This window comes from Erpetoichthys calabaricus, chromosome 9, assembly GCF_900747795.2.
Source record: "Erpetoichthys calabaricus chromosome 9, fErpCal1.3, whole genome shotgun sequence".
Taxonomy (NCBI): domain Eukaryota; kingdom Metazoa; phylum Chordata; class Cladistia; order Polypteriformes; family Polypteridae; genus Erpetoichthys; species Erpetoichthys calabaricus.
The window spans coordinates 125486155-125506945 of record NC_041402.2 but is presented as its reverse complement, the minus strand read 5'-3'; the positions used below and the strand labels follow the sequence as shown (position 1 = coordinate 125506945).

At 38.4% G+C, this 20791-nt stretch overlaps 1 protein-coding gene across 4 annotated transcripts in view; it reads left to right on the top strand.

The window, feature by feature from the left end:
• LOC114658096 (protein BANP-like) overlaps positions 1-20791 on the top strand; it is a 283298-nt gene that overhangs the window by 251167 nt on the left and 11340 nt on the right. For all 4 annotated transcript variants that reach the window (XM_051931469.1, XM_051931468.1, XM_051931466.1 and 1 more), the window contains one exon: positions 6060-6104. In XM_051931469.1, coding sequence (XP_051787429.1) covers positions 6060-6104 — 45 coding nt within the window. The remainder of the gene's footprint in view (positions 1-6059; positions 6105-20791) is intronic.

The following is a 20791-nucleotide window of genomic DNA, read 5'->3' as shown; positions in this document are numbered from 1 at the left end:
GGATGCCTCCTGGACGCCTCCCTGGTGAGGTGTTCCGGGCACGTCCAACCGGGAGGAGGCCCCGGGGAAGACCCAGGACACGCTGGAGGGACTATGTCTTTCGACTGGCCTGGGAACGCCTTGGGATTCTCCCGGAAGAGCTAGAAGAAGTGGCCGGGGAGAGGGAAGTCTGGGCATCTCTGCTCAAGCTGCTGCCCCCGCGACCCGACCTCGGATAAGCGGGAGACAATGGATGGATGGATGGATGGATGGATGGATGGATGGATGGATGGATGGATGGAATTGCTCACAAACTGGTATAAATTTGTCATCATTCCTTTCAAAGTCACATTGCTGAAGTCATCACATATTATAATTGCAGGGTCCGAATGAGTCATCATTAAAGTGTTGGTGACAGAATGAATCTTTTCAGTTGCTAGGTCCTTATTTGCAGAGGAAGAAATACATACATTAATAAGGATGATGTAATTCATCTCCCTGGGCAAATAACATGGACTATTTCTGACAGCCAGAATTTCACTGTCTGAATTATAAACTGTAGTTTTAACTGTAATATGCTACCTTTTATACCATTCCTCATTCATATAGATGACCAGTCCCCCTTTTGTCTTTTTTCAACACCGCACTGGGTCTCTGTCTGCTCAAATAAGAAGAAATCCGTCCTGCATTAAAACAGCATCAAGTATAATAAGCCTGCTCTCCGAATGTCACTATACTTGTATGCTCCATGGCCTGTTATAGGAGAAGACAGTACATCCATCTTATTTGACAGCAGTCAAAAATTGCACATGACAATTGATGGTCCTTTTCGCTTTGCTTTTACTCTCATACCGGCACGTCGCCCTGTGGACAAATAACACCTGTGGTAAATTGTAACTGAGCTTAGGCGCTCGTGGTCACAGTGCAAATAGATGATTACGGGAGTATTTAATATACACCACACTTGTAATTAATTCACTTTTATTTTTTTCAGTGTCTTTTACCGTTTCAGGTGTTGTAGACATTAGGCAGTCTTCAGGTCCTCTTTGCGACTTCATCCAAGTTTGTAGCCTGTTTGAAGTGCACTCAAGACAAGCTGGTGCCCTTGGTTTGTGTGCATCTACATTTGTCGGTAAACTTAAGATCCATTTAATATCCATTTGTCCGATTTCTAGTGGCTACTATCAGTGACATGCCAGAAGCCAGATCAATTCTAATTTTAAATAAGACTAGTAACTAGCAGATAATTTCAGAAAGAAAAACAGTGAGAAGTACGGAGCTTCCGTAAAAAGGCTGCTGCTTGCAGAGTGCCCAGAAGTAGAAATAATATAATATGGTTTTAGTTTAGCTATAAAATGCAAAGAAATAGGAGATGGAACTTTTCTTCATCTGAATTCCATGAGTCACTGCATATTTTTCATATTGACATATGTCTTCATATTTTCACAACTTGTCCTTGTTAGAAGCAAGGAGGGACATAGTTAAATTTTTGTGCTTCTGTTATTTGTTTGAACGTGCAAGGTAAATATTCAGCTCTTGTGTGAGGGTAATGTCTTTGAAGCATTTACCAAATGTAACCCAGTTAAAGAGATAATTATATTTAGCTGTTCAGTTAGAAAAAGAAAACTTATATGATGCTCATGGCATATTATGGCTTTCTCATACAGTTCTTTTCAAAAACGATGGAGTGAAGGAAATAGAAATTATTGCTCATTTGAGAAGCAGTGATCAAACAATGGGCAGTTTTAAAGTGTTCTTTGATAACACATAATTGGACACCAAAACATATACTTTACTGAAAAGCAAACATTATTGGGATTAGATAGGGCATAGGAAATATTTGACGGTGTCACTTCAGAGACATTTTGACCCAAATTCAGAACAAATACGTTAACGGAAAATAAAATGAAAAAACTAAAGGAACTTCCTAAATGCATGCATAAAGATATTTAAAATGTTAGGACTGAAGAGATCACTTTACAGGAAATTTAAAAAGCACGGGAAAAGTGCAGACCTAGATGAATCCCTAAAATTATACAGTGGAACCTCGGTTCACGACCATAATTCGTTCCAAAACTCTGGTCGTAACTCAATTTGGTCGTGAACCGAAGCAATTTCCCCCATAGGATTGTATGTAAATACAATTAATCCGTTCCAGACCGTACGAAGTGTATGTAAATATATATATTTTTTAAGTTTTTAAGCACAAATATAGTTAATTAAACCATAGAATGCAGAGTGTAATAGTAAACTAAATGTAAAAACATTGAATAACACTGACAAAACCTTGAACAACTGAGAAAACTAACAATGCAATAGTTCGCGCTATAGCGCTACCAACCGCTGGCTAAAAACACTTTTTTTTAATGAGTTTTAAGCACAGGGAAAAAATTAACATTTGAAAAAATGCGTAATTTAATATACCACCAAGAAAAGTAACATTGCAACAATGCATGCTATGAACCGATAGCTGTAAACAGAAGTGAAAACAAAAACAAGCTCAGTGCATTCTTTAACTGCCTTCCTACCTTATGCGTCCAGCCCTCTCTCTCTGTGTGTGTGTCTCTCTCTCAAGGGTGCCTGTCTGTGTGTGTGTCTCTCTCTCTCACCTCTGTGTGTGTGTGTGTGTGAGTGTGTCTCTCTCTCGCGTGTGTGTGTGTGTCTCTCTCTCTCGCGCGCGCGCCTGTGTGTGTGTGTCTCTCTCTCGCGCGCCTCTGTGTGTGTCTCTCTCTCTAGTGTGCCTCTGTATGTGTGTCTCTCTCTCTCGTGTGCCTCTGTGTGTGTGTGTCTCTCTCTCGTGCGCACCTGTGTATGTGTGTCTCTCTCTCGCGCACGCCTGTGTGTGTGTGTCTCTCTCGCGAGCCTGTGTGTGTGTGTCTCTCTCTCGCGCCTGTGTGTGTGTGTCTCTCTCTCTCGCGTGCGCCAGTGTGTGTCTCTCTCTCTCACAGGCCTGTGTGTGTATGTGGTGTCTCTCTCTCTCGCGCACCTGTGTGTGTGTGCAAAAGTGGCTTGTTTGTATACCGAGTGTGTGGTCGTGAACAACAACAACATTTATTTATATAGCACATTTTAATACAAAAAAGTAGCTCAAAGTGCTTTACATAATGAAGAAAAGAAAAATAAATGACAAAGAAATTTAAAATAAGACAACATTAGTTAACATAGAAAAAAAAAAACAGATGCAAAAGTTTTGCGAACTTTTTGGTCATAAACCGTTTTGTATGTGTTCTGAGACATTCGTGAACTGAGGTTCCACTGTAATAGGATTCAAAAAGCATTTAAAGGGTTAATTTTTTTCAAAACAAATTTGAAAGGTAATTTATGAAGCCAAATACAGGCTCAAGGACAAATCCATGAAATGAATAGCAAAAATGCAAATGAATTTTAAAAAAGTAATTAATGGAATACCTCAGGAGGTTATATTTAAAACAAGCTCCAGGTTTATACAGTAGACTTAAAACGGGTCAGATGTGTTTCAGGACTGTGATGTTTTGAAGCCTCATAGGATTTTAGCAATAAAGTTGAAAGAAGGATGTTATTTTTAAACCTTTAGTTATGGGTATATAAAAATAATATGTTAAATAACAGTTACCATGGGAATATCCTGCAATCCTGTTTAGATATTTTTAAAGCTGCAGTAGACAAAAGCAAAATATACTACTAATTTAATATTTTACAAAAGCCTTCGATGTAGTTTCACACCAAATAATAATTTTCAAACTTTGAGCTGTTAATATCAGGTAACTTACAAAAACAAAACTATACTTCAGATTGGGTAATTGGATGGAGACAGAGTGCAGACAAGAAGACAGTGTCATCAGTCAAAATCCTCAGATCATCTATGTTTAAACAGTTGAAACCGACAATCTGTATTAGTGACATTTATTTTGGCAGAGTTGGTAAGCTCATGAATTTTGCAGATAAAAAAAAACTGAAAGAATAGCAAAGCCTGAGGAGCATGCAAAAGCAATTGAGAAGATCGGGACAATCATCAAAATTACACCGACACGAGGAAGAAGCAATATTATACATCGCAAAAAATACAGGCAAAATAAATATTAATTATAAATACAGGATGGATAAAGGTGATGTACAAGTAGTAACCACTGAAATGTAGTTGAACAAAAATATTGTTATTAGCTGAATAGGCAAGTTTGATGGACCAAATCATCTCCTTTCATTTGTGAAACTTGTCATGTTCTTTAATTCATTGGTATGCCTAAACTTTGAGGGCTTCGCATAACCACCTTTAGAACCATATTGTCAATTGAGTCAGAGTGTTGGGCCTTTAGTCAATTGGTCAACTGTCATATTGAACCTTTGAAATTTTCTTGATTATTTTTTCTTTTTTTAATGTACATTTGTACTTATTGTTTGCTGTTGTTCAGCAATGCTCCCCAATAAATCATGTTTTATCTGGAATTTTGTTCTCTATAAAAATATGTGATTAACAATTTTTCTTATCCATAACTACAAACAACACTGGGTAAGGTAACAGATAAAAAAAATAGCTGTCATCTTTGGTTAGAATATTCCTTTAAGTTACTACAAATAACTTAAAGGGTTCTCACTTCACAAATGTTATTCTAATGGCCTTTATATTGTTTTTTTGCCTGTGAAAAGCATTGTGTTCCCCTTACATTTCATTATCTAACTAGAAAAGAAACTTGTTGCATGGTAGGGTATGTCTAGTAAGTGGGAATGAATTGCACAAAAAGAAATTATTGTGGGTGACTTGTTTGATTCCAGTAATAAGTTGAGCGGTATAAATGACTACTACTGACTGAAAATAAGAAGCCTTGAATGATTGGGAATGATGATTCATGTATGCAAAAAATGATGGCAACCATTACTAATGATTGGGAATGATGATTCATGTATGCAAAAAATGATGGCAACCATTACTTGTTATAAAGTGATTACATTACAGCAATGCTGTGTTTATAATTAGAAAAATTACTACTAATCCACATCATGTGCTTGAAAGGAAAGTTAAAGTGTGAACATTAATATCTTTTTGACACAGAGTGGAAAGTTGTAACACTCCAAAAAAAGAATGTTTGCTATAGCACAGATAATAATTTAGGCACTTTTAATTGTCCGTAATCCCACTGAAGTATTTGCTATAGTTATGTAAATTTCAACTTTTTAACATAACTGCTCATTTTATTAACTGCACCTAAATCTTTATTTTACTGAATTTGTTAGTTACTACCTACAATCAGGATTTTCTGATCTATTTGAAAATCCTTTGATTTTTATTAATTGCACCTAAATATTTATTTTACTGAATTTGTCAGTTACTACCTAGAGTCAGGATTTTCTGAACTATCTGTAAATCCTTTATTTGAAGATCCAGATTCCCTGAGCATACAATAGATACCTAAGCCTTTTTTCATAAGTGATGTAGTGTTTTTTTGCTAAATTGCAGCAGATTTGCAACTCTCCCTCAAGTTGTATAACCATACTTCTTCTCTGGATTAAGTGAAGAAATAGTATTAAAAATAATTTTGGAATTTAAAACCCACAAATTGTTTGATTTCTTAATTATGTTTCTCTTTTGACTTATATTAAAATAACAGGGGAAAGTATGCTTTCCCATTAAAACAATTGTTTTGGGAAAAACATTTTTCATGAGGAATACAATGCTTATCCCCCTCCATCAGTTATTGTTCTTATGTTCTTGCACATATTTGCTAGATGTACTTGGACTTTATAGCTGAAAGACAGCTTCATATCTCTAGAAAACTGCAAGGTTCATGGTATAAGGATATTGTTAAATTGTGCTGATGACAAAATGTCTTCAAGTAGGTGATTGATGTTATTTGTCATTTTTAGTCTTTTATAGTTAGATATATAACTTCACATTTGGCAATGATCCTGATATTAAATAGACATTACAACCATTTTTTAAAAACCACTTGGTACGCAAGAAACAATTCTAAAATTCTGAATGTTATCATTGTGTTCTTATTGTTAATACAAGACTAAAGAAAAAAGACACAGTCTGTGGTAATGTTTAACTCACACATTTGTTTCTTTATATTATGCTATTTATTTGCACTTGTTTTATTTTCTAGGGAAATCTGCAGATTCATCAACTTCATGTTGACCAGGATTGTCAGGTAAGGAATACAGTATGCTACCTCTTAACAGCAGCAGATCCAATAATTTGGTTAAGCTGCTAGTGCAGTGGATAGAGTCATCAAAGGCAAAAAAGAATTAGGCAAAAAACTTAAGCAGGTTAAATGGAGAGCTTTGTACGAATAGACTATTTAAGGAAGTCAAGGAATATGATTCTCCTCTATTTGGAACTTCATCTTTTTTCCTGCACCTTTTTGAAAGGTCTGTAGGTTCAACTCTACAGTTTACCAATTCAGATACACTGTTGTTACATCTATGCAATGTTATACATATCACATAGCCAAGTTGTTTCAAACATTTACAGGGTGGCTTTGTCTAACTCAAACCTTTGCACACCTACCCTCTCATCACTGTGTGGGTTGATTACAATTGCACTAACCTCAGCTTCAGTGACTGAATCCATAACAATCAAAAAGGAGCATGCACCGACAAAGTTAAGTAGTTCTGTAACATGGGCCTTCAATAGGGTATTCACTTGGAACAGGCATATCTGATAAAACAAATTTTCCCAATGGTACCAATACCAATGCTATTTTCCCAATGGAAACAAGACTTCTTTGCCGATTTAGTATCCCGTCATTCAAAGAATCCTAGGGTCTTATTTAATTCAATTAATGCAGCCATTCACTCTCACTCTGCGATGGGATTAAATAGCATTGTTCATTCATGTGAGCAGTTTCTATCATTCTTTGTTAGCAAAATTGATACTATCCGCCGTGGCATTGTTCAAACTGAATATAATCTTCCTACTGTTAATCATGACATTGTCTTAGAATCATTTGATCTAGTCTTACTTTCACAGCTAAAAAAAACTATTGACACTCTTAAACCAGCTTCCAGCCCCCTTGATATAGTACCACCACGTCTCTTAGTGGAAGCCTTTGATGTGTTGGGCCCATCCTTACTAGCCATTATAGATGATTCTATTAGTTTGGGGGTTGTGCTTTCATTTTTTAAACATGCTGCACTCCTTCCCTGTCTAAAAAAGGCAGAATTAGATCCTGGATTTTTCAGCCAATTTTCGTCCAATTTCCCAACTGCCGTTTCTGGCTAAAAGTCTAGAAAGAATTATTTATAATCAATTGGTCGATCACCTTAACTCCAATAATTTACCAATCTGGCTTTAGGCGTTATCATAGTGTTGAAATGGCACTCCTGAAAGTGTTCAACGACATTTCTTTTATTACTGACACAGGTGATGCGGCAGTCCTTCTCCTCCTTGACCTGTCCGCCGCCTTTGACACCATTGACCATGAAATATTGCTGATGCGGCTTGAACATCTTGCTGGGCTTAAAGGGGCTGCTCTTAACTGGTTTAGGTCATATTTACCTGGTAGACACTTTTCAGTGACTTTTAATTCCTCTTTTTCATCTACTGCTCCTCTTAAATATATTTTATTCTCTATTTAGGAAATTTAACATTTCTTTTCACTGCTATGCTGATGATACTCAGGTTTATATTCCTGTCTGCAACTCTGCAACAAATCAACTCCACAACTGTCTGTCTGAACTAAGATCCTGGATGGCTAATAATTTTCTTGATCTGAATCAAAATAAAACGGAGGTGCTTATAGTGGGTCCATCAGCTAAAGCCCAAATTGGTCTTGGACTTCTCGGCTCTTTCTCTGTCTTTTCCAAACCTCAAGTCCGCAATCTTGGTGTTACCTTTGATAGTAACCTCACTTTTGAGAAACAAGTAAATTCTGTAGTCAAGAGTTGCTTTTTCCAACTTTGTCTATTAGGTAAGATCAAGCCTTTTTTATCTTCTAGGGATCTTGAGAAAGCTACTCATGCTTTTATTTTTTCTCGCCTCGATTACTGAAACTTGCTGTATTCAGGGATTAACAAATCTCTGATACACAGGTTACAGCTGGTCCAAAATGCTGCCGCTCGCTTTCTGGTTGGGGCAAGAAAGTATGACTCTGTTTCTCCTATTTTAGCTTCTTTACACTGGCTGTCTGTCAGTTTTCGAATTGATTTTAAAATCTTGCTGCTAGTTTTTAAATCTTTACATGGGCTTGCTCCTGCCTATTTATCTGATCTGTGTGTTTTACACCAGCCATCCAGAATGCTTAGATCTTCTGATCAGTTGTCTCTTGTTGTCCCTCGTACCAAGTGTAAAACCAAGGGGGACAGGGCCTTTGCAGCTGCTGTTCCTCGCCTGTGGAACTCTTTACCTCATCATATAAAGGAGTCATCTGCAATTGAACTGTTTAAAACAAGATTAAAGACTCATGTCTATTCACTTGCATTCCGTGACCTTCAGTAATACTGATGGTTTCCTCTTTATGATTATATAACATTACTTTTATTTATTATGTATCTTATTTTATGTTTATATATTTTATTTCTATTTATGTTTTTATGTTAATTGTTTTGTTCTTCTTTTATCCTATAATTGTAAAGCACTTTAGCCACAGCATTACTATGTTGTTTTAAATGTGCTATATAAATAAATTGACATTGACATTGGTATCTAAAAGCAAAGTGCAATCACTGATCCAGACACAAGTTCAGAAAATAAAGTTTCTCAAATCTGATAGAGGAGTAAAGCACATTCTGAGCCGAATATTAGGCTGAAAATAACACATCTTTTCAACAGCAGAGTGCATGAAGTGGAACACTGGACGGACATTACAAGTGAAAAAAATCTGAAGAAACTGATTTATTTTTTGTGAAATACTTACTTGCTATGAACAAAGAAAGAGCAATTCAGTAGGGGGAATTCAGTGCTCCATCGTCATTGATAATAGTCTAAGCACAGACAACATGAATGCAGTGAGACTGCACTGTTACTAAAGATGGTAACGTGTGGTCTGGTTCACTTGCTGGCTATACATGCATTACAGTTCTCACAATTTTTCCTTTTCTGATGAAGGGGTGCCTCTCAAGAAAAACTTGAATCTAGGAATACAGTATAAACATTTAATATCCTTCAGAGTGTAGACCCATTTTTCTCATATTATCAGAGACCAGCTCCAACCACTTATTCTCTAGCCTCCCTCTGAGTCCCATCCTATCCACCTCCATTGTTACAGTGCACCTTTTCATCCAGTCATCCTCTCTCTTTCATTCTACATGTCTGATCCACCTTAATCTATTTTTCCTATGCACAGCACCTGTCACCTTCTGTCAACTTTCCATTCATCTTCCCCTTTCATTGTTACACTTCATATACCCACATGATCATTCTCATCTGTTTTCTTTTTTAAACTTTTGCTTCAAATTCTGCCTTCATCAGTAAGGTCCATGTCCAATAGAGCATACTGCTCCTCACATAAACTTCATAAACGTTTTTCGTCAACTGTACAGAATAGAGGACAGCTCCAGGAAATTCTTCCATGTATCTCTCACTCATGTCATCTTTGCCATGCCTGCACCTACTATAAGTATCAGAATTTCCCTACATTCTCCAAAACAAGTCCATTTTTGACATTTACATTTATTACGTCAGCATTCTGCATCCCTCTCGCATACTTTATTAAACAAAGGTCATACTCACCATGTGCCAACAACCCTTCGCACCACCACATCCGTTGTGCATCCACTTCTTTCAGCAGTCATTGGATTGAGATTTTCCCAAGCACCAGTACCACACACTGGACGGTCACGCATCCAACCCTTCTTCTCCAACTATCACCATGGTCTTTCCTGCAATTACCCTTTGGCCTTTCATTTCCAAACTGACTTTTCATTTCAGTATTATCTCCTTGAATTCTTTGTTTTTTCTGTTATTACTATTATTAATAATAATAATAATACATTTTATTTATATAGCACTTTCCCCATTGTTATTAATATGAGATCATTAACTAGGTCATCTTTCTCACATCTCTGATCATCACATTCAACATTTTCACAAAAAGCAACAGACTCAAAACAGATCATGAAAGGGCTTCATATACTGGGCACAACAGCTGGAGAACCTGTTGTCAGAGCCTGAACATTATTTAGGTATAAATACAACTATGTCAAGCACACACAATTACAGTCATGTGAAACAGTAAAGCATCTGTCATATTAGATTACTTTTCTACTGATTTTCAATTGTAGCTTTCATTTACATAATCTTAGACACTCAGAGACAGTCTGCCGTGTGCTCGTATGAAGCCAATTGCTCATTGTAACTTACTCAGTAACTAATTATAATGAGTCTATGACTTGTTACAATAAAATCAAACAAATTTGATTTTCTCTTTAGACAGTAACAAATGAATGCTCATCAGGAAGTATAATTAATAGAATGTAGTGATGTGGAATAAGCAACATGCTTTTTTTGAACCTCATAGACAGAATCACAGACGGAAAAGAGGCTTTTTGATGTCTTGTGTTTTATGAAAATGAAAAGAAAGACTGAGACTGCAGCTCATGTCCCCGCAGCTGTTAACCCTTTGCACAGTGCTGGTACAGTGCCTACTCTGTCGAGCAGCACAGAATCTTTGGATCTCACAAAGAGACAAGAGGCTCATCACTCTGATACCTCAAGATTTAAGTACCATGAGAAAATGGAAAAAAGAAAGTAAAGGGCTGTGATTGCTACTGAAATCACTGCAGCTGTTAACCATTCTCATAGTGCCAGTTTTGTAAGGCAGCATGCTATTAGTTGTCAGAAAAATGTGAAGAACACCTGTGCTGGAAAGACATAACCCTGTTAGACCTGTCGAGCGATTTTCAACAACTGCATTTGATTGCCATGACCCATGACAAAAACTTGCATATTGTGACACTGGCTTAAGTATACCTCATGGAAACTGTTGAATTTTTCAACATATTTGAACAAGCAAACTGTAGACCTTCATGCAAATAGTGCCTACAGATAAAGGTGATATACTATAAAAGCACAAGGAAAATGTGACTTTTCACTCATTTATTCAAAACAAAAGTCTATAGCTGTAATGATCTACTAGGAAAGTGCACCCTTGATTTCAGAAGCTGGTATTCCCCTCTTTAGCAAAAATTGATTTTTGTAGGCGTTTAGTACTGTGGGGCAAAAAAGTATTTAGTCAGCCACCAATTGTGCAAGTTCTTCCACTTAAAAAGATGAGAGAGGCCTGTAATTTTCATCATAGGTATACCTCAACTATGAGAGACAAAATTAGAAAAAAAAATCCAGAAAATCACATTGTCTGATTTTTAAAGAATTTATTTGCAAATTATGGTGGAAGTATTTGGTCACCTACAAACAAGCAAGATTTCTGGCTCTCACAGACCTGTAACTTCTTCTGTAAGAGGCTCCTCTGTCCTCCACTCGTTACCTGTATTAATGGCACCTGTTTGAACTCGTTGTCAATATAAAAGACACCTGTCCACAACCTCAAACAGTCACACTCCAAACTCCACTATGGCCAAGACCAAACAGCTGTCAAAGGACACCAGAAACAAAATTGTAGACCTGCACCAGGCTGGGATGACTGAATCTGCAATAGGTAAGCAGCTTGGTGTGAAGAAATCAACTGTGGGAGCAATTATTAGAAAATGGAAGACATACAAGACCACTGATAATCTCCCTCGATCTGGGGCTCCACGCAAGATCTCACCCCGTGGGGTCAAAATGATCACAAGAACAGTGAGCAAAAATCCCAGAACCACACGGGGGACCTAGTGAATGACCTGCAGAGAGCTGGGACCAGAGTAACAAAGGCTACCATCAGTAACACACTACGCCGCCAGGGACTCAAATCCTGCAGTGCCAGACGTGTCCTCCTGCTTAAGCCAGTACATGTGCAGGCCCGTCTGAAGTTTGCTAGAGAGCATTTGGATGATCTAGAAGAGGATTGGGAGAATGTCATATGGTCAGATGAAACCAAAATAGAACTTTTTGGTAAAAACTCTACTCATCGTGTTTGGAGGAGAAAAAATGCTGAGTTACATCCAAAGAACACCATACCTACTGTAAAGCATGGGGGTGGAAACATCATGCTTTGAGGCTGTTTTTCTGCAAAGGGAACAAGACAACTGATCCATGTAAAGGAAAGAATGAATGGGGTCATGTATCGTCAGATTTTGAGTGAAAACCTCCTTCCATCAGCAAGGGCATTGAAGATGAAATGTGGCTGGGTCTTTCAGCATGACAATAATCCCAAACACACCGCCCGGGTAACGAAGGAGTGGCTTCGTAAGAAGCATTTCAAGGTCATGGAGTGGCCTAGCCAGTCTCCAGATCTCAACCCCATAGAAAATCTTTGGAGGGAGTTGAAAGTCTGTGTTGCCCAGCAACAGCCCCAAAACATCACTGCTGTAGAGGAGATCTGCATGGAGGAATGGGCCAAAATACCAGCAACAGTGTGTGAAAACCTTGTGAAGACTTACAGAAAACGTTTAACCTCTGTCATTGCCAACAAAGGGTATATCACAAAGTATTGAGATGAACTTTTGTTATTGACCAAATACTTTTTTTCCACCATAATTTGCAAATAAATTCTTCAAAAATCAGACTGTGATTTTCTAGATTTTTTTTTTCTCATTTTGTCTCTCATAGTTGAGGTATACCTATGATGAAAATTACAGGCCTCTCATCTTTTTAAGTGGGAGAACTTGCACAATTGGTGGCTGACTAAATACTTTTTTGCCCCACTGTATAACTGCCTACCAGTCTCTGACATTGACTCCATGAAATTTTTGACTACCTGCAAGATTTTTCTCAGTTTTCTTGTATGTGCTGCCTATTTGAAATCCCCCACCCCAATACTTCAATGGGACTTAAATCAGGCCAGTACATAACCATCCATTCTTTAATATATTTGCTAGTGTGCTTCAAATCATTTTTAATGTTGAAATGTCTATTTCCAATTCAACTTCATGGCCTCACATTCTTCTCAAGAATACTTTGATGAAGAATTCATAATTGTTCAATGGCAAACTGCACTCTTGTTCACGTATTCTTTTTGGACAGAAAAGGCTTTTTCCTGGCACGCCCCACAGGTCAGAACTGTGCAATCTCTTGTTAATGGTAAATGTATGTTACCTGCAAATCCTTAGATTAAATTTTGGAGTTTTTGGAAAATTCTATTAGTATTAAACGGTGAGCACTTGGGCTGAATTTGTCGTGGACAAATTAGCAGTTGCTTAAAACCTGTGCAACTTGCCGATGATTTTCCTTATAGTGGAATGATTGATTTCAAAATAATTTGGTGCCAGACTCATAGGCATTCACAGCCTTCTATCTGAGGGCCTTAGAGAGCTCTTTTTATCATGGCATGTTGACACCACATACATCAATAGTAAAGAGAACACCAGAACCTAGGGATATGTGATTCAAATCATACGGGTTCCACCTGTATACTCCCTAAGGAGATTCTAATCATTGGCACCTAATATGGAACACCTGAATTTTAGGGATTTGAAGTGGTAATAAACGTAGAGGTGAACTCAACGTTTTTCACATTACAAATCTGCATTTTTATTCATTTATATTACTAGGGGGCTTCGCCCCCTGCTCACTTCGCACGCCAACCCCAGTGTTTGGTTTTCCAGATACACACTTTTAAGATTTTTTTTTTTCTTTGAATTGTTGCTATTTCATTAGTTTCACTTTTATTTCAGAACTTCTTTAAAAACAATATTTGGAATCTTTCGAGTCCCAACATGCTGAATCTTTTAAATGAGGTCCGTGAGACATGTGTTTAATGACTTTGTACCATAATTCAGGATAGGTTTCTCTGTTTGGAATTTCAGCACAGACAAACCGATCCACATCATCAGCAGTTAATAATTTTTTTTTTGCTAAGTAACCAATACATGCATGTGAGGTAAACCCCGTTTTGGAAATTCTCTGACTTAAACTTTAAAGCCTTACAATACTTACATACTTCAGACATGTCACCTATGTCCATATATTCGATCTCTATTTGCCTTTTTGTTATTTCTCCGAGTAATAATTTCTCTTTGTATGCGCTATTGCGATGTTTACTTTCTTTGTTGTGACACTTTCGTTTTTTTCTGCTTTCATATTCTGTATCTTGCTCTGCATGTCTTTTGAATTCCACTGTTTTCATTATCTCTAACCTGTTTGACCCCCTTGTTTAACCTCTTTATGACGTTTTACTTTGTTTTCTACTCTTTCTTTTATTTCTGACCTCACTTTGTCCTGCTATTTTTTCAATTACACCTGGTCCGTGATGATTATTTTCCCTTTTTTCGAGTAATAATTTCCTTTTATTTGTGCTAATGCGATCTTTACTATCTTTTTTTGATACTGTAGCGACCTCCACGTCCGGCTCAAAAAGAGAAAAAGTAAAAAAAAAAAAAAAAACAGACGTAGTAAAGTCTCACAAAAGATTTACTTGAACAATAAAGAAAAAGAACACCGACTTCGTAACCCCAAACATAACTTTCTAGCACTCTCTCCAACCCCTTCTCCCGTTCCAGGACCTCCTCCCCTTACCTCATCAATCAATACCCCACTGTCAGTCTTCCGTGCTGTACTCTGCCCTCCCTCAATCAAACCTCAACAGTCACTCAAAAAAAAAGGCTTCAACCTGCCTGGGACGCTACAATACTTTAGAATTTTACTGCTTTCATATTCTTTACCTTTCTCTGCATGTGTATCGCGCCATCGTTTTTTTTGACTCTTTTGAATTCTACTGCTTTCATAATCTCCTTAACCTTCTCTGCACGTGTAAAGCGCTAATGTTTTTGAACGTCTTTATTAAGTTCTACTTTGTCTTTTACTCTTTGTCTTTTAATTCTGAGTCCAATTGGACATGGTTTTTTTCAGTTCCACTTGTTCCGGGCTGATTATTACTTTGCTTATTTTCTGAATTTGCACCTCGATTATTCTTTTTCTTTTTTGCATTTTTTTCTCTACAACGCTTTTGAGTCTCTTTTCTCCGCGCTGCTGTTCTTTGCTTTGTCTTCGATGTTTATCTATAACATATTGTCCTTATATGCTCTATATGCGCTGAGAGCCATGGATCTGTGTGTGCTCAAAGCCTTGACACGACTGAGTGTTTTGCTGCCCATGGTCTTATTTATATTGGTTGTAAGTAGGGCGTGTCTTGCAAGAATCTCATGTTCTACATCCCTACGAGACAGTCCTGGGTCAATCTCTTGGCACAAAGTCTCATGTTTAAGGTCCCCGCGAGACGCTCCGTGGCCAATCTCTTTCATCTCGCGGGTCTTTTAAGTGTCTTCCATGATCTTCATGTGAAGATCACGTCTCGTCTCCCTAGTCATTCTCTCCTAGGATTTTTTTTTATAATAAAGAGATAAGAATGAATACACTATAACATTTTTATGGTGTGATTTGTTCAAGTATATCACCTTTATCTGTAGGCACTCTTTGTATGAAGATCTACTGTTTTCACCAACAGCAACAATTTAATTCTTGTATAGCCCAAAATCAAACATGGAATGCCGCAGTGGGCTCTAACAGGCCAAGTTTTTTGACAGCCCCCCAGCCTTAACTCCCTATGAAGACAGGAAACCTGTTCAGATATGTTGAAAAAGTCAACAGTTTCCATTGGGTGTATTTAAATTTTCACATGACGGTATAATACATCTGTACATCTGTAATTGTGCTCTTACTCAGGCTCTTATCATGCACAGAAGGTAACTTGTTTTTCCAACATAAGTGTTTTTGTGTCATGGGTGCTGTCCTTGATCTGTATAGTTTTTTACAAAAGTTGCAGGTGGTCTGGACAGTTTGTTCTTGTTTCATCTATGCAACCTGATCTGTTTGTTCAAGAAAACTGACTACTAATAATAAAATAATTCATTTTATTTATATAGCACCTTTCCCATGCTCAAGGCACTTCACAGAGTTTAAGAAAGAATGGCAGGGTATACAGTATATAGCATTGTACTAAACAAAATAAATAAAGAAGAGTAAGATAGTAGTTCAGAGAAAAGCCTAACAGACATCATAATTGATGGTCTAGCACACACACATACAGGTTACATGAGCATCTTAACATAGAGGTAAACTGAAAGAAGGGTAATAAAGTCAGGTAGAGCTATAAGCCTTCCTGAACAGATGAGTTTTGAGTTGTTTTTAAAAGAATTCATGGAGTCAGCTGATCTAATTATTTTCGGTAGGTCATTCCAGAGTCTGGACGCTATACAACTGAAGGCCCTGTCACCCATGGAGTGTAAATTAGTGTGGGGTACAACAAGATTGCCAGAATCAGAGGATCTTAGTGGGCGGACTGGCACATAGTGATTGAGAAGGTCACTGATGTAGTTTGGCGCAAGGCCGTTTAAGGCTTTGTAGCTTATTAATAGAATTTTATATTCAATTCTGTAAGACACAGGGAGCCAGTGAAGGCAAAGTAGGATGGGTGTTATGTGCTCGCTGCTGGTCCGTGTAAGGACACTTGCAGCCGAGTTTTGAATAAGCTGGAGCTGTGATATAAGATTAGAAGGGGCACCTGCCAGTAGGGAATTACAATAATCAATGCGGGAGGTGATAAAAACATGGACAAGTTTCTCAGCATTAGAAAAGGAGAGGAAGGAGCAAAAATGTGATATGTTACGGAGGTGAAAGTAAGAAAGTTCCTTAATGTGATTTATGTGGACGGAATAAGAATGGGAGGAATCAAAAATGACACCAAGATTCTTTGCAGTAGAGGCAGGTCTGATGAGATCACCCCCAAGATTGACTGGGAAGGAGCTCATTTTACTAAGTTGCACTTTGGTCCCAATTTGCAGGAGTTCAGTTTTGTTGCAATTTAATTTTAAAGAGTTCTGCTCCATCCAGGTATTAATTTCACTGAAGCAAGTTGTGAGCCGAGAAAGCTCTGATGAAGTTCCACTTTTAACATTGAAATAGAGTTGAGTATCGTCTGCATAATAAATGATAACCCAGTCCAAAGCTACGAATAATATGGCCAAGGGGATCATATAAATACAGAAAAGCAGAGGACCGAGGACAGAACCCTGTGGAACTCCTTGTATGACTGGCGCTGTGCTAGATCTGCTGTTGCCAAGACTAACAAACTCTTGCCTATCAGTCAGATAGGACTTGAACCACTGGAGGGCAGTGCCAGAGATACCCAGCATGTTCTCCATTCTGGACAGTAGAATGTCATGTCTGACAGTATCAAATGCTGCACTGAGGTCAAACGGAATTAATATGCTGGTTTGTCCAAAGTCTGCTGCCATAAGCAAATCATTGGTTAACCGTAGCAGAGCAGCTTCACAGCTGTGCTGTTCTCTGAAACCAGACTGAAAGGGTTCCATCAAATTATTAGAAGTTAAGTAGTTGGTGAGTTGGGAAGCTACAACACGCTGAAGAACTTTTGACAGAAAAGGTAAGTGGGAAATAGGTCGAACATTGTTAAGATTGTCAGCATCAGGACCAGACTTTTTTAACATTGGGGTTACAGAAGTGATTTTAAAAGTGATCAGCATAGAGCCAGTGTCAAGGGATGAGTTTATTATTGTTGTAACAGTCGGGATTATGGCATGAAGGTAGGATTTAAGAAGTGTGGTGGGGGTGGGGTCCAGTATACAAGTAGTCGGCCTCATCTTACAAAGCAGGTCATTAACAAAGGCAGATGTGACTGGTGAGAACTTAGAGAAGGAGCTGAATGGAGTGGGAAAACAGGGAAAGATATAAACAGATGATGTATTTGTGTTAGTTGAATTATTTAGGTGTTTAATTTTGTTATGGAAAAAGTGGAGGAATTTCTCACAGAATTCAGCAGAAGAGGTAGTTGGGCCAGATGCAGGTTGTAGTAATTTATTAGCTACAGAGAACAAAACCCTTGGGTTGTCATGGCCACTTTCTATTATTCTTCCATAATGGGTGTTCTTGGTAGCAGTTAGTGCTTCTCTGTAAGCTCTTTGGTGGTCAGAGAAAGCCTGGATGTGCACAGTGAGGCCAGACTTACATGACATTTTCACAAGGCATCGGCCAGCTGCTTTCATAGATCGCAATTCTTAATTTAATACCAAGAAGATGAATGCTTAAAAGAAACCTCCTTATGTTTTAAAGGAGCTGTTTTATCTAATGCTGAATGAAGGGCTGTGTTATAGTGTTGATGGAATAGGTGAAGACAGTAAAAGATCAGAAATGGATCCAGCAAGAACAGAGGGACAGATATTTTTAAGGTTTCTATAAGAAATTTGTCATTTACAGGTAAGAGGAGGGAGAGGTAATGAGACAGTGAAAAGTACTGCTTTATGGTCAGAGAGTCCCAAATCAGTGCTATAAGTGTTGGCAACAGATAGTCCAGAAGTACAGATCAGATCCAGTATATGACCACCAGAGTGGGTGGGAAAATCAACATGTTGTGTCAAGTCAAAACAGTCCAGTAAGGATAGGAATTCATTTCTCAGTTTAGACGTGGGGATGTCAATATGGATGTTGAAATCGCCAAGAAGAATGACTCTCTGGGAAAAGGAACTTATTTTTTTTGTTCTTTATTTCACCTTATACAATTTCTTGTATTAGGAATTTGTTAGTTTTCACATACCCCTTGGGGTCAGAGCACAGGGTCAGCCATTGTACAGCACCCCTGGAGCAATTACAGGTTAAGGGTCTTGCTCAAGGGCCCAGCAGAGTAGGATCTCTTTTTGGCAGTGACAGGGATTTGAACCAGCAACCTTCTGGATACCAGCACAGATCCTTAGCCTCAGAGCCACCAGTCAGATCAGATAAGAAGGATACATTGTATTTTGGAGGACGATAAAGAACAATGATTAAGACAGGACCTGATTCCGTTATTAGTTTAAGAGCCAGACACTCGAAAGACAATGGACAATCAGTTGGGATTCTTTTGATGTTTAATTCCATTCTGACAATTACTGCAAGTCCTCTGCCTTGTCTTGAGCTACGAGGCTCTGTGAGGAAAGTGTAACCAGGTGGTGTCGCCTCCATAAGAGACGTAAATTAATTTGGTTTTTGCCAGGTCTCCGTTAAGCACAACATATCAAGTTTGGCATCAATGATGAATTCTGACAGCACCAATGCTTTGCCATTAAGAGATCTCGAATTAAACAATGCAATATTAGTTGATGAGACTTCTTCTTGCACAGAGCCGTGACCAGAGTTTATTTTCACATACTGTAAATTTGGCATACTGACACTTCTATTTCCAGGGCCATGAGTAGGACGGCGTATTCATGAGCAAATGTTGCCGGCAGTGGCAGCAACCTGACTCGCGATGTACATATTTCAGGCACTGTAAAATACCGGTGTCTTTTAGAATATTCCAGTCAGACCATTTGCTCTGGACAAACTGTTTAATATGAAGGAGTTTGTCACAAGAGTATTTTAACATGATACTGAGCAATACTTATCTGATAGCGGTGGAGAAGCAGCACAGCACAGCGGAGCCGGTGAGATGGGTGGGTGCTGTGGAGCAGATAAGCGGCGATAGCAAAGCAGCAGAAAGGATAGCAGGAGGAGGTAGCAGGATTTGGAGGTTCCAACATACAGCCACAAACAAGTAACACTGGGTATTTCAGGCGTGATCACCCCAGAGCCACAAGCCATTTGGGTGTGAACATCAGATCAGTTCTTAGTCATAAAGCACAATAAAATGAATCAGACCAGCATAGCAACTATAATCAAGGAGACAAACATCCCAGGCTCCAAGATCGCCAAGTTACAAAGAAATGTCCGTAGGTCTCGTCCCTTGATCCACAGATTCAGTTGTTCCCAGTCAAGGTAAAGTCCATAACAATTAAACCGAATCCATAGAATTTTAGTCAGCTGCACAGCAGCTCCGCACAGCACTCACAGTGCCAGTCTACAGACTGGCCATGATATCCAGCGACCTCGAGGGGATCCCGCAAACCCTCAGGATGTCCCATAGGGCAGCTCAATCAACTGAGTCAAACGCTTTGCAGAAATCGACAAAGGTTGCAAAGAAACTCTGCCGATATTCGCGTTTGCGCTCCATGAGAACCCTCAGTGCCAGGATGTGGATGATGGTAGACTTCTTAGGCGTAAAACCAGACTGTTCCGGTCACTGGTAGGTGAGCAAGTGATCAGGAATCCTATTGAGGAGGATGGATTGGGGAAACCCTCGGGAGCCCCATCCCCGGAAGAGTCGAAACCATTGGAGAGCCTATGTGTCAGGTCTGTTGGGGATTGGAACTGGTGTGGTGCTGAGGCATCGCCCACTGCACAGCAGCACTCGGGTCCCAATTTGAGGAGGCCCATACGGGTGGGCGCATGGTACGTCTTGTTTCTCTTTTAATAGGCAATAGCTAATAATCCAAAACATGTGGTTGTGATGTCGTCTATGGTGTACTCCATATGTGTGGCATTACACACATTAAAAGATAGTTAAACACTGGATAACCAAAACATTAAAGGCTTAAATGATGACTCAAAGGTGGAAATAATGTTAAAGTGCCTTTACCTGTATTTATATTTTAAGCAGCCATATATTTCCATTTTCTTTATCCTTTCTTTTAAAACACAAAGCTTCTCCAAGGTACTATAACATTGGCGTGGAAATGCAGAGGATTAGCTGGAAATTGCTTAATGTTTTTGCAAGCATAAACATTCGATATATATAAGTATGCCCTCTGTAGTTACTGTTGGCAATTAGAATACACTTAAAGTGCCTTACCAATGATAACCACTAGATGGTGCTAAAATACCAGTCAGCTATCAATTGCATTGAATTTACCACCTAAATTCATTGCAAGAGAAGCAATATTTTATTTATTTAGTTATTTAAAAAACAGCAATGAAATATTGAAAACTGACAAG